Here is a 15,538-nt window from a genome sequence, read left to right on the forward strand (position 1 = left end):
CATTTCTGTCTGACACATCTCCCAACCCTACCACCACCAATTCCTGGTTACTCTACCCAGTGGTCCTTTCTGGGTATGAGGCACTTTGCTTCATGACGTATCAGCTGCCAGTAACTCGAGGCTGGCCCTCTCTCTGTGCATCAGAGACCTCCTGAGATCTGAGTACCCTGAGGTTCTCTTGGGGGATGGTGAGGGGCTAGAGTCTAACTCTAACTTCTGCTCTAGCCGGAGAAGACCTCTTTCTGCCACCTCTGTTTCTTTTTGTATAGTTAAGAGTGGTGATGGTGGGGTGGCCTTCAGGGTTCCTAGACAGTGGCCCCTCTTGGAAGCCTCGCATGGGGGTCCTGTTACTCTTGTGGGTATTTGTTTGAACTTTGAGGTGAAGCACAACACCTGGTATTCTCAGCTAAGAGCAGTCTCTGTGACTTGTGAACATATATCCTTTAGGTTTTAGCTACAGCTTTGTACAAAGCATTGCATAGACAGGTACAACTAATTTGTATTTGCTATTAAGGACTCTATGACAACAAGAAAATGCATACTGGATACTTTATTTTTGCACATTAACAAAACTCTAGGTCACCCTAAATTATTAGAGTATGATGTTTGATATAATTGTGTACTTTTTTCCCCATTGTGTAGTTTAAAATAAAACATTAAAACAGAAAACAAAGACCTCATAAAAACATATTTGTGGCTCCTTCCCACTTATTGTGCCTCATAATTTTATTTTTCTTCTTTCCACCCCTCCCTTTTTTCATGTTTGCTTTCTCTTTAGTTTCTCTTTCTTACACAGTTGCTTACTTTTTTTTTTTTTTTTTTTTTTAAGAGATGGGGTATCACCATGTTGCCCAGGCTGGTCTCAAACTCCTGGACTCAAGCTATCTTTCTGCCTTGGCCTCCCAAAGTGCTAGGATTACAGGCATGAGCCACTGTGCCCAGCTAGTTGCTTACTTCTTAAGTGACCTAATGGTGACTTCAGTGCTTGAGGGCACTTCCTAGGCTATTTGGTGGCCCTCAGTAATAAAGAGATTGTATAATCTTGTATACTGATTAGCCAATTTATCTTCGTTATAGTATCGTCACTTTCATTTGATACTACTCCAAGTGAAAAAACTAAGCCTACTAACATATGCTAACAAAATACTACTTTTAGTGCATTAAATTGTAAATCAAGTCTGAATTTCCAAAATTTTTTAAGGAAAATGTTTTTAGAAATTGATGATGTTTAGATGGCCAAGATGACACCCATTAGTGGTTCTGACTATTAAAAAAAAATTAAAGAAACAAAACAGACTAGCATTCAGTTTCTGTGGAAGCTTTCTCTTTCTTAACCTTTTTTTCTTCTGCTGTCATTCTGGACACAATTACTAAGCTGCTTACACTACTGGCATGTCCAGATCTGTCTAACTTTCCCTGAATGGATTTCACATTCCTAGGATGTCCATGTAAACTTTTTGACCTGAGAGATGGGAATCCCAAAGTTTGATCTGGCTTCACAGACAGTAAGTTTTCCATCCCATTTCTGTCAGTAATGGTTAGGGACAAGCGAGGGATTCGAGGAATTGCTTCAGCGACATGGTGTTCATCTTGCATATCTGCAAACTGCTCTTTATGCTCAGCTTGCACTGCAGCTTCCGACACAATGTAAGGAATATCTGTGCTATGAGAGCGCGTGATCTTTTGAACTTGGCATTGCCATTCCGTCGTCCATTGCTGGTCCGTGATTGAACTGTACTCTACATCCTGGTTAACCCCACCGACCAGCTTTCTTCCCCGGGAATAGACGAAGCTTCTGGACTTCATTGTTTTACAAGCATTGATCGTTTCATCTGGGAAATAGCGTGTAATTTTGGTTTCTTCCAGGGGATAGGAAATAGTGCCTTCTATATTTGTCGTTTCCACTGTTAGCTGAGTGTTTTGAACATCTGATTTGTCCTGTCCATGTATCACATCTGTTTTATTTAAACTTGGGGAAATAGTTTCTTCTTTTTTAGAGTCTGTCTGTCTTTCATCATCTTCCTTTGAAATCCCAATATCTGGACCTAATTTTGACTCTTCAGCGTTCTTTAAGTCATCTACTGCAAGGTGACTGCCATCTGGGGTTGCTGATGTGCTTGTGCCCAGTGAAAGGTGAAGGCTGTTCTGACATTCTGGGACTAGGTGCGTTTTCACGTCCTTCTCTTCCTTTATACGGAAGGAACAGGTTTTTTTCCTGACTCCTGTCCCTGGTGACATGGAGAGAGATGTATCCTCAAACAATAACTCTTCTCCGTTAAAATGATATCGATACAAGCTGTAGCCATCAGCGCTATTGATGCTGCTTTGCCGGAGAAGATACGTTGCCTCACATTCAGAAGAAGCCCGGGACCGTGCCTGGATGAGGTCAGACCTGTCGATTCCTGCAAGATTTTCAAGAGCATTCACCATTCTGTTAGATAATTCTTCTAGCTGAGCAAGTCGAAGGTCAACAGTCTGCAGGGAAGTTTTCATAAAAGTTTCTCTTTCATTGATTTCTTCCAACCTCATTGACATATTTTCAACTCTGGTGAATATAAAGGGATAGATTTATTAAACTGAGATTAAGTGGATATTAAAAATCAAAAGATAATGTCATTGCTATGTGATTTTTCAGAATTTTAATACATATGGAACTGTTTGAGTATATTTACAAGCTTCACAATCCCCTAACATGACTACTCGAATTACCATGAGGAGCCACCAGAAAATAATGGAAATAAATAGTTAATGCATATAGTACTTACTGTTCAGTCATTGTTCTAAGAGCATAATGTTCTCACTAACAGGTACTTACTGAGGTTCAATCCTAGGCTTATTTAATCTTCAGAGCAGTCCTTGGAAGTAGGTCTATTATTATCATCTCCATTTTACAGGTGAGGAAATTAAGTCATGGAGCGTATAAGTAATTTCCCCAAAGGTAGGAAGCAGTGGAGCAGGAATTTGAGCACACGCAGCCTAGCTCCAGCACTCACTCCGGTGCCTGTCTCTTAGCTGGTACATCATGCTGCCTGTAGTAATAACAGAAGCTACTAGTGCTTAGTTTTTAGAGCTTTGACTATGGCTGTCAGCAGTGAATGGTTATAACAAAATAAATAAAATTAAAATCCTTATTGAGGTTCAAGGGATTCAGAAAATAAACTGTTAATAATTAAGTTCAGATTATCAGATAGTTTGCTTAAAGGATAGTAGGTGATTTAATTGTCTGAAGAATACCAAAACTTTAAATTATTCTTTATATTTAATAATTAGTATTTCCTTAAGGTTACACACAAAAAAGAGCATGGGAGATTATAAATGCCTGCTATTAGTTTTTTTTTTTTCCAGTTCTTAGAAGATCAGGCAACAGCCTATGAAACCATAATGTTGCCTGGCCTAAAATCCACTGGTACAGACTTTGTTTTATATTTTACTACATACAGTATGAATTATTTCAATAGGAATTTAACTCTAAGAGGCAAGGTATGCCCAGGATTGAGGATTGCTTTCTAAAAGTTGAATTTGTCCCCAGGATGGAGCTAGGAGTCCTGGCTACTCTGTTCTGGCTGGTTCATCCCTGTGTGATGGCAAACACTTAGGTCTGATTCCATTATTCTTTTATTTTCTCCCAGCTTTCTTAAAAACGTAGGGAGACTTGGCTTGCATTGCAGTCTGTATGACCTACGAAGGTCTTTGCTACCTTCTCTGCACATCCTTATACATGTCCTCACTCGTACTGCTGGCTCTCCTCTTATCCATCCATTTCATGGTGGTCAGCCACCCCGCTCTTTTGTCTTCTGAGCAGATTGCCTGCCACTGTTTGCATCGCTAAGTCAGCTCTGTGCTTGACTGCATCTCCTGAACTCCACCCCCACCCTGCTGCTTCTGTGGCTACCTTGCCCCACCTCCTCCCAGAGTTTTTTTTTTGCTAATGCCACTCTTCTGTTGGCCACATTGACAGCTGTGCTCTGATGTGTCTGTGTTTGTATGTGTGGTTCCTTGGCTTCTATTCTTAACTCTTTTCTTGGGGTGAGAACTATTTATATGTACTATAGGAAACCACATCATTTGAGCAGGAAGGGTCTGGCTTCCTGGAAGTTTGCCACCAGGGAGGACCAAATTCACCATGTATGAGAAGTCCTGGCTTCCTTTTTTTAAAGCCTCTGTATCACAGGCACTGTAGGTTCTAAGGGTTCTCTCTCCTCTTGCATTTCAGAGACCAACAGAAGAATTTTTCACTATTAACTTTCCATTACTTCTGAGTAAGACTTGGTGTTCTTCATTAAAAATAATGGCTCCTGGCCGCACGCAGTGGCTCACACCAGTAATCCCAGCACTTTGGGAGGCCAAGGCGGGTGGATCACCTGAGGCCAGGAGTTCAAGACCAGCCTGGCCAATATGGTGAAACCCTGTCTCTACTGAAAACACAAAACTTAGCTGGGCACGGTGGTGTGTGCCTGTAATCCCAGCTACTTGGGAGGCTGAGGCACGAGAATTGCTTGCACCCAGGAGGCGGAGGTTGCAGTGAGCCGAGATCACACCACTGCACTCCAGCCTGGATGACAGAGTGAGACTCCATCTCAAAAAATAAATAAATAAATAAATAAACAAATAAATAAAGGCTCCCTACTCCGTTCAGTTCTATTACCCTGATGATTCCTTTTGTATCAAAAAAAAACCCCCACATTGCCCTAGTCAAACTTGAGTTCCTTTACAAACATACAGTAAGAGATATTGCCGCTGTGCAAACTTTTCTAAATAAATACACTGGTGAAATGAAGATGAATATCTTTCCTTTCAAATCTTTTATAGTTTTACCTATTTTCCCCTTTATTACCTAATTCAGATAACAGCACTCTCAGCCACTCATATGAAAAACAAACCTCAAAGTCATTGGATTCTTTGGTCTCCCTTATACTAACTCCCTCCCCTCACTTCTCTCCTCTCCCCTCCCCTCTGCATTGAATCAGTTACCAAGCTCCTTTTTTGGTGTCTCAAATCTCCCGTCCCTACTGCTGCTCCCTTCATTGAAGCTATGGAAGAAACAATGCTTAATGATGTGCCCTGGGTTCAGAGAAATTGTCAGTTGCTTGTTTGGAGCTTGTGAACAGCTACAACGTGGATACAGCAAATTTTAAACAGCTATGCCAAACGATGGGAAGCTGCATTGAGTTTTATAGTACGTATGAAAGAAGAAAGATAAAAATGAGTTTAAGTTCACTTACATCTGAAATGATTAACATAAAGGACAAATAAATGAGGATCTATCTCCTTTGTTAACCATGGTTGGTGACTTCCCATAATTATTTAAAACATGTTTCACAAACCTTGACACCCACACAAAGAGTGGTTTCCATTTCAGACAGAGAAAGGCTATCTAGGAATCAATTTGACAAGAGCCCCACATCTATTTACACATTGAATGGCATAAAAACACAAGAGAATCCATCATTCATGATAGAGCTCATAGTGAGATATGATTAATCAGCAAAGAAGTTATTTGTGTAGCTTTCTAAGTCTTAATCCAGCTTTCCTTTCAGCACAGAGTGAAAAATATTTTTCAGCACATCACAGAATACAGAAGCATTCCAGATCCAAGTAATTCACTTGGCTTTCCCTTTAATTAAGGTTGATGCTCTCTTAAAGATTTCTTTTCTTTTCTTTTCTTTTTTTTTGAGACGGAGTCTTGCTCTGTTGCCCAGACTAGAGTACAGTGGCGCAATTTCCGCTCACTGCAACCTCTGTCTCCCAGGTTCAAGCGATTCTCCTGCCTCAGCCTCCCAAGTAGCTGGGATCACAGGCGCCCGCCACCATGCCTGACTAATTTTTGTATTTTTAGTAGAGACGGGGTTTTGCCATGTTGGCCAGGCTGGCCTCGAACTCCTGACCTCAGGTGATCCATCTGCCTCAGCCTCCCAAAGTGCTGGGATTACAGGCATGAGCCACCAAGCCCGGCAAAGATATATTTCTAATATGGATGTGCCACAGCACCTGTTGAAGGACATTTGGGTTGTTTCCATTATTTGGCAAGTATGAAAAGAGCTGCTATAAACATTCATGTACAGGTTTTGTGTGAACATGTTTTCATTTCTGTAGGATAAATACCTAGGAGTTAAATAGCTGAGATTGCTGATTCATAGGGTAAATGTATGTTTAACTTTATAAGCAACTGCCCAACCATTTTTCAGAGTGGCTGTACAATTTTTTATTCCTACTAGCAGTGTATGCAAATTCCAGTTGCTCAGCATCCTTCTTGGCTATTGTTATTTTTAATTTTTTTTATTTTTAGCTCTTGTATTCGGTGTGTAGATATATCTCATTCAGGTTTTAATTTTCATTTCACTGACAGCTAATGATGTTGAGCATCTTTTTATGTACATATTTAACAACCTTATGTCCTCTCTGGTGTGTCTAGTCTAATCCTTAGCTCATTTTTTTATTGGGCCATTTTTTCCCATATTATGGGTTTTAGAGTTCTTTAGATATTTTGTATAAAAGTCTTTTGTCAGATATATGATTGACATGATTATGCTTTTGGTGTTGCATTGAAGAATCCTTTGTCTATTCCCAAGTTGTGAAGATTTTCTCTTATGTTTTCTTCCAAACATTTTATAGTTTTGTGTTTTATGTTTAGATCTATGATCCATTTTAGTTAATTTTTGTATGTGTTGAGATCATTTTTTGCATAAGAATGTCCAACTGTCCTAACACCATTAGTTGAAAAGATGATCCATTCGTCGTTGAATTAGTTTTGCACCTTTGGGGAAAGAAATCAATTGTCTCTATTTGGGTAGATCTACTCCCGGACTCTTTATTCTGTTCCATTTATGTATGTGTTGGACCCTTCACCAAGACCACACTGTCTTCATTACTATAGCTTCACAGTAAGCCTTAAAACTGGATAGTTTGATTCCTCTAATGTTATTCTTCTTTTTCAAAATTGTTTTACATAGTCTAGTTCCTTGGCCTTTCCATTTAATTTTCAAAATAAGTTGACATAGCTGGGCACAGTGGCTCATGCCTACAATCCCAGTGCTTCGGGAGACTGAGGTAGGAGGATTGCTTGAGCTCAGGAGTTTGAGACCAGCCTGGGAAACATAGGGAGACCTCGTCTATAACAACAGCAGCAACAACAACAACAACAACAACAACAACAACAACAGTTGACCTATATCTACAAAATATCCTGCTGGGATTTTGATTGGTATTGTGTTAAATCTACAGATAAACTTGGGGAGAACTGACATCTGTGCCACGTTGAGTCTTCCAATACATGAATATGGTATATCCTCCCATTTATTTAAGTGATCTTTGATTTCTTTCATCAGCACTTTGTAGTTTTCTGCATATAGATCCCATACGTATTTTATGAGATTTATACCTAAGTATTTCATTTTTGTTGGAGCTCTGTGAGAATGGTATTATTTTAAAAATTCCAATGTTCAATTACACACTGATGGTATATAGAAATAAGATTAATTTTTGTTGGCTTTGTACTCTGTAGCCTTGTTAAATTCACTTATTAATTCTAGGATGTTTTCATTTGTTTCATTTTGTTTTTTAAAGATTTTATGTGATTTTCTACATAGATAATCATCTATAAATAGGAATGGTTTTATGTATTTATGTATTTCTCTCCAAGACAGAAGACTTTTTTTCCTTGCCTTATTGCATGGCCTAAGACTTCCAGTACACCGTTGAAGTGGTGAGAGTGGCCATCCTTCCTTGTTCCCAGTTTTAGGGAGAAAGCAGTCTGTCTTTCACCATGTTAGCTATAGATTTTATGTAAATGCCATTTGTCAGATTAAGGAGGTTCTCTTCTGTTCTTAGTTTGCTGAGAGACTTTTAGAAAATGTATTTTTATCATCATGATGTTGAATTTCATCAAATGCTTTTTCTGCACCAATTGCTAGAAACATATAGGGTTTTTTCCTTTAAATCATTAATATGGTGGATTACATTGATTGTTTTCAAATATTGACCTAGCCTTTTATTCCTGGGATAAACTACCTGATCGTGGCTAGACTCAATTTGCTAGTATTTTGTTGTGAATTTTTGTGTCTATGTTCATGAGGAATATTGGTCTGTAGTTTTCTTTTTTCAATTGTCTTTGTCTGGTTTTGGTATCATGGTGATGATGGCCTCAGGAAATGAGGTGGGAAGTGACTACAGCATTTACTATACATTTTACAGTGGTTGTTTTAGGGATTACAAATAGATAGCAACATTTCACAGTATACATAGCATCAGTATTTTACCACTTCAATTTGAATGTAGGAACATTACTACCATACAGGTCCCTTTCCCATAGCCCTTTGTGCTGCAGTTGTCATATATTGTATCCACATATATTGAAAATGCCATCAGACAGTATGGCAATTTTTGCTTTTGACTGTCAAATATACTTTAAAGAACTCAGAAAGAGAAGACTCATCTTTATGTTTATCAACATATTTATTATTTCTGATGCTCTTCTTTCATTTTTGATGTTCCAAGTTCAATTCTGGTATCATTTCCTTCTGTCTGAAGAATTTCCTATAGTTATTCTTTTAGAATTGGTCTGCTAGCAATGAATTCTTTGTCTGATTTTTTTTTTCACTTTCATTTTTGAAGAATGTTTTTGTTGAGTATGTAATTCTGGGTTGATCATTTTTTTCTTTCAGCACTTTAAAAACATAATGCAGGCCATGGTGACCTGTGCCTGTAATCCCAGCTACTCGGGAGGTTGTGGTGGGAGGGTTGCTTGAGCCCAGGTGTTTGAGTTCAGTCTGGGCAACATAGGAGACCTCGGCTCAAAAAATAAATAAAATTGAAAATTAAAAACATAGTGCTACTTCCTTCTGACCTCCAAGGTTTCTGATGAGAAATCTGCCATCATTCAAATCACTGTTCTCCTGTAAGTAATGTATCATTTTTCTCTGGTCAATTTTTTTCTTTGCTGTCAATTTTTTTCCCTCTGTCTTTAGTTTGTGGCCCTTCATTTGATATGGATTCATTTGAGTTAGTCCTGTTTAGCATTCTCTACATTTATTTAATCTGTGGGTTTACGTCTTTGATCAAACTTGGGAGGTTTTCAGTGATTTCTTCAAGTAGTTTTTCTGCATCATGCTCTTTCTCTTCTGGGACTCTTATAATACAAATGTTATACCTTTTGTTATTGCCCCACACTTCTCTGAGGCTTTGGGCTTTTTCTTTAGCCCATTTACTCTCTTGTTCAAATTGAGTAATTTTCTGTTGAAATATCTTCAAGTTTACTCTCTCCTCTGTAATCCCTGTTTTGCTATTGAGCCTATCCAATGAATTTTTCATTACACTTACTGTATTTTTTGGTAAAATTTTCTTTGAATTTTCTTAATATCTTCTATTCTTTCTCTGAGACTTTCTAGTTTTCTATTAGTTTCCAGAGCCTTTGCAATTTTGTTAAAGCATTTTCCTAATAGCTGCTTTAAAGCCTTTGTCAGATAATTTCAACATCTGTGTTATCTTGACATTGACATTTACTGATTGTCTTTTTTTCCCAGGTGAGTTGAGATTTTCTAGATTCTGCATACTCCAAATGATTTTGCATTGTAGCCTGACATTTTGAATATTATACCACATGACTCTGAATCTTGTTTAATTTTCATGGAGAATGTTGATTTGTTTTGTTTTAGCAGGTGATCAACCTGGTTAGTTTCAGGCTGCAAGTTCTGACATGCTTTCTGTGGACTGTGATTCCAATGCCAGTTCAGTTTTCAAAGTCTTTGTAGTGCTATTGAGATCTGACCTATGTGCGTGCAGCCCAGTAGTCAGTCTGGGACCTTGGTAGCAGTCTGGTCATTACTTCAGTTCTTACTGTCTTTGAGATCTTTCTTCTTTTTACATGTGGGTCTTTATAGTTATAAATATCCTTCTGAATACTGCTTTTACTATATCCCATAAATTTTGGTATATTGTGTTTTCATTTTGTTAGCCTTGAAGTATTTTCTAATTTCTCTTGTGATTTCTTCTTTGATCTATTGATTATTTAAGAGTGTATTGTTTAATTGTCACATATTTGTAAATTTTCCAAATTTTCATTTGTTATTAATTTATCGTTTTATTTTGTTGTGGCCTGAGAATACACTTTGTTTAACTTTAATCTTTTTAAAACTTATTGAGACTTGTTTTATGGCCTAACAGATGATGTATCTTGGAAAATGTTCCATATGCTTATAAAATGAATATATATTTTGCTGTCGTTGAGTGTTCTATTGATGTCTGTTACCTTGAGTTGGCATATAGTATTGGCCAAGGCTTCTATTTTCTTAATGAACTTCTGTCTAGTTCTAATATTAGTGAAAGTTGAATATTAGAGCCTACAACTATTATTTGAGGACTATTTGCTTCTCCCTTCAATTCTGTCAGTTTTTGCTTCATATCTTATGAGGCTCTGCTATTGGGTGCATATATGTTTATAATTGTTATATCTTTTTGATATCATTACCTTTTTAATCATTATATCATGTCTATCATGTCCTTCTTTGTCTCTAGTAACAATATTTGTCTTAGAGTCTATTTTACCTGATAGGTGTAGCCACTCCAACTATTTTTTTATTACTGTTTGCATGAAATGTCTTTATCCATCCTTTTACTTTAAAACTTTAAAAATCTTTGAATCTGAAGTGAGTGTCTGCAGACAGCATGTAATTACACCATATTTTAAATATTCATTGTGCTAGTCTCTGTCTTAGAGAGCTTTATCTATTTACATTTAATATAATTACTGGTAAGGAAGAACTTACCTCTGCCATACTGCTATTTATTTTCTATATGTTATGTCTTTTTTTTTGTCCCTCAACTCCATCGTTACTGCTTTCTTCTGTGTTAAATAGGTATTTTCTAGTGTATCATTTTAATTCACTTAATATTTCTTTTCTTTTTTAAGATATGGGGCCCTGCTATGTTTCCTAGGCTGGCCTTGAACTCCTGGGCTTAAGTGATCTTCCTGCCTTAACCTCTTGAGTGGCTGGGACTACAGGCATGCACTACCACACCTGGCTCTTGTTCTTTCTTTTATCATATGTTTTTGAGTTATTTTCTTAGTGCTTGCCCTGGGGATTATCAGTAACATCTGAATTTATAACAGTCTACTTTAATTTAATGCCAATTACTTTTTTTTTTTTGAGATGGAGTGTCACTCTGTTGCCCAGGCTGAAGAGCAGTGGCAAGATCTCAGCTCACTGCAACCTCTGCCTCCTAGGTTCAAGTGATTCTCGTGCCTCAGCCTCCTGAGTAGCTGGGATTACAGGCATGTGCCACCACACAGGCTAATTTTTGTATTTTCAATAGAGATGGGGTTTCACTATGTTGGCCAGGCTGGTCTCGAACTCTCGACCTCAGGTGATCCACCTGCCTTCGCCTCCCAAAGTGCTGGGATTAGAGGTGTGAGCCCTTGCATCTGGCCTAACACCAATTATTTTCAATAATATACACAAAGTTTACTCTTATAAAGCTCCATCCTCCCCCCAAGTTATTCTGTTATTATCACAAATTACAACTTTGTACATTGTGTACCCATCAACATAGATTTGTAATGATTGCTTTATGTGGTTGTCTTGTAAATCATGTAGAAAATAAAAAGTAGTTACAAACAAAAAATACATTTATAATGCCTTTTATATTTACCTATGTAGTTACATTTACTGGTCCTCTTTATTTCTTCATGTGGATCTTAGGTTATTGTCTTATGTCTTTTCATTTCTGCCTGAAAAACTATCTTTAGTATCCCTCGTAGTAGGTTTGCTAGTAATGAATTCTCTCAGTTCTTGGTTATCTGGGAATATCTTAATTTATCCTTCATTTTTAAAGGATAGTTTTGCTGCATATATAATTTTTAGTGGACATTGTTTTGCTTTCAGCACATTGACTATGTCATCCCAAGGTCCTCTGGTCTTCCTGGCTTCTGATGAGAGGTCAGCTTTTTTTATCTAATTAAGCATCCTTTGCATGTGATGAGTTGCTTCTCTCTTGCTGCTTTCAAGATTCTTTTCCTTTGGCTTTTAACAGTTTGACTATAATGTTAATTGGTATGGATCTCCTTGAGTTTATCCTACTTGGAGTTCATTGAGCTTCTTGGATATGTAGATTCATATCTTTCATTAAATTTGTAAAATTTTGGCCATTATTTCTTTAAATATTGTTTCTGCCAGTTTCCCTTCTCTCCTTCTATAACTCTCATGATGCCTATGTTGTTCTGCTGGATGGTGTTCTACAGGTTTCAGACTGTTCAATTTCTCTTCATTTCTTCCCCCTGTTCCTTAGACTGGGTAATTTTTAACTGATTTATCTTCCAGTTTGCTGATTCTTTAATCTACCTGCTCAAATGTGCTATTGGGCCTCTAGAGTGAATTTTTCATTTCAGTTATTGTACTTTCCAATGTCAGAATTTCCTTCCCTTCCTTCATTTCTTTCTTTTTCTTCTCTTTCTTTTTTTTTTTTTTTTTTGACACTGTCTTGCTCTATTGTCCAGGCTGGAATGCAGTGGCAAGATCACAGCTCACTGCAGCCTTGAATTCCTGGGCTCAAGCAATCCTCCCACCTCAGCCTCCCAAGTAGCTAGGACTACCGGCACCACCATGCTCTGCCAGTTGCCATGATATGCACCACCATGCCTGTCCAGTTTTAAAAATGATTTTATGTAGATGGTGTCTTGCTCTGTTGCACAGGCTGGTCTTGAACTCCTAGCTTCAAGCAATCCTCCCTCCTTGGTCTCCCAAAGCTCTGGGATTACAGGCATGAGTCACTGTGCCTGACCTATTTTTTAAAAAAAATATATAATTTCTACCTCTTTTTTTTTGAGACCTCGTCTACTACTTGATATAATTTCCACCTCTTTATTGATAGTCCCTTATTTGGTGAAAAATCCTTCTCATACTTTCCTTTAAGTTCTTTAGAGATGATTTCCTTTAGGTCTTTAAATCTATTTAAAATAGCTAAAATAGTTGAGTTAAACTCTTTGCTAAAACGTCTAATATCCAGGTTTCCTAAGGGATGGTTTTTAAGGTTGTCCTTTTTCCTGTGTGTGGACCATAGTTTCTTATTTCTTTGCATGTTTTGTCATTTTTATTTAAAAGTGGACATGTTGAGTATTATAATGTGGCAATTCTAGAAATCAGATTCTCTCCCCTCTCAGGCTTGTTGTTATTGCTTAGCGTAGTTGTTGTTTGTTTAGTGTAGTTGTTGTTTGTTGTTTGTTTAGTGATTTTTGTAGTTGTTGTTTGTTTAGTGATTTTTCTGAAATAATATTGTAAAGTCTATATTCTTTATGTTGTGTGGCCACTAAAGTTTGTATTTTATTAGCTTAGTGGTCAGTTAATACTTAGAGATTTCCTTAAATGTGTGGAACAAAACCAACAAAATCTTCTAGTCTTTTCTGAGAAGCTGTATGTGTATATAGGGGCACATCTTCAACACTCAGGCAGTTTACATCTTTGCCTTAGCTTTCACTTCCTGCTTGCACAGAGCCTCAAGATCAAGTCAGCCAGAAATGAGCTTATAGCCTTCTCAGGTCTTCCTGAGTATACACACAGCCCTATGCATGCACATAGCTTTCTAAATTCCCAGGAATGTGTTAGAGCTTTTCAAAGCTCTTATGGACATCAGTTTTTCTCCCTAGTTTTTTGGTTAGTCTATTGTTTGCCCCAGCTGTCATCTGTCACCTGAGGGAGCAAGCACTAAACCCTTTGCCTGTAAATGTTTTTGACAACCCTTCCTCCACCCCTTCTAACTAGAAGCTTTAGTACTGGGCCTGTTCCAACTCAGGTGAAATACAGACGAACCTTTCAGCTAGACTTTCAAGGAGCTGCCCTGTAATTACAAAACAAGTAATTATAATTCTTTGCATATGAGATTCTTTCTGCTCCTACTGGTACTAGGAATGCAGGTTGTTGTTTTCAAGGTGACTACTCAACTGGAGAGCAGAGGATAGGACAGGGCTAAATTAAAATGTCACAAAGCTCACTTTTCTTATCAAGATCCAGCCATTTTGTTTAAATAAGAATGCCCTAGGTTTCTTAATAAGCCATTGCTTAATTTCCAGAGTGCCACAAAATAAAGACTCTGACAGTTTTTGCCAACTTTATTGTTGCTTTTATGGTGGGGCAGAATTCCAGAGTTCCTTACTCTACCTGCTTTTGTTCATGTCACCCCATTCAATGCCTTTGGTATGTGAATAAGGAGCAGACTCCTCCACCCCTGACAGACACAGTCTGCAGGTGAGCTCTGGAGTTCATAACTTTATGGCATTACTTTTCCAAGTTCCCCCCTCTCACTATCTCCCTGATATCTCCAGTTCCTCAGAGCTTCCGTTTTCTATCCTCCAACCAGAAAGCTGGGGCTCAAATCAAAGCAAAGAGCAACGATTGACTTCACCCTCTTGAATTTTGATGCAGTGGGTAGGGACTTCACCAGACCACTGGATTTCCTGCACCTGACTTGAGGCAGGGGGTGGGGGGTGGGGCTATGGGACAATAGAAAGGGAAAAAGGTGCTCTTGGAATAAACAGATGAGATTATAAGCAGATGAGATGAGGTCAAAGAATAATTTCATTTAATATTAAAAGATATATAACCTTGGCTGGGCACGGTGGCTCATGCCTGTAATCCCAGCACTTTGGGAGGCAGAGGCAGGTGGATCACCTGAGGTCAGGAGTTCCAGACCAGTCTGAACAACGTGGCAAAACCCCATCTCTACTAAAAAATAAAAATAATAAATTAGCTGGGCATGGTGGCATGCGCCTGTAATCCCAGCCACTTGGGGGCTGAGGCAGGAGAATTGCTTGAACCCAGGAGGCGGAGGTTGCAGTGAGCCGAGATCGTGCCATTGCCCTCCAGCCTGGGTGACAGAGCGAGACTCCGTCTTAAAAAAAAAAAAAAAAAAAAAAAAGAAGAGAAAAATAAAAAAGATATATGACCTCATGTTGTACCCCAAGCTGATAAAGCAAAAAATGTTAGTTATAAGGAACAGCCTCTTTGCCTCCAATGTCTTCTCACTCCAAAAAGATAACACAGAAACACAAGCACGTCAATCTTTGATTTAAAACAATAGCAGCTTCCCATCACACTTAAGATAAAAACACAATTTCATTGCAGTGTTGAATGCAATGAACAAACCAAAGAGTATATTAAAGGAAAACCTTATAATCTCCATTGGCAACCCTATTCTACAATTTGGACATTGACACTTCCTCATACTATGTAAAGTGCTATGAGAATGTAGCTTTAACTCTTTCCTTCCATCCATGGCAGCCCTTAATCTTAACACCCTATAGAGATTTCTGTTCCTCATATACATTCAAAGCTCTTGAGAATCTGCCCTCATCTTCCCATCCTGTCTCATCTTGTTCTTCATCCCCACATTTCCTCAAGGACCCTTTGCAAACATGCCGTCATCATCAAAATTAAAAAATAAAATAATCTTAGAACTTGAGAACCCCAAATGCCAAGGCATTTGATGACCCCAGCTGTGAGAAAACCTGTCCTAGAGCTTTCAGCTACCTCTGATGTTTGTGGAAGAACTAGAT

General features: G+C 38.2%; 1 protein-coding gene across 1 annotated transcript in view; it reads right to left on the minus strand.

The window, feature by feature from the left end:
• Window positions 1–535: 535 nt before the first annotated feature.
• TRPM1 (transient receptor potential cation channel subfamily M member 1) overlaps window positions 536–15,538 on the minus strand; it is a 75,910-nt gene continuing 60,907 nt past the window's right edge. Inside the window, exon 26 of the mRNA XM_063794068.1 lies at window positions 536–2,545. Coding sequence (XP_063650138.1) covers window positions 1,297–2,545 — 1,249 coding nt within the window. The 3' untranslated portion in view covers window positions 536–1,296. The remainder of the gene's footprint in view (window positions 2,546–15,538) is intronic.

The sequence above is a fragment of the Pan troglodytes genome, chromosome 16 (assembly GCF_028858775.2).
Source record: "Pan troglodytes isolate AG18354 chromosome 16, NHGRI_mPanTro3-v2.0_pri, whole genome shotgun sequence".
Lineage (NCBI taxonomy): Eukaryota > Metazoa > Chordata > Mammalia > Primates > Hominidae > Pan > Pan troglodytes.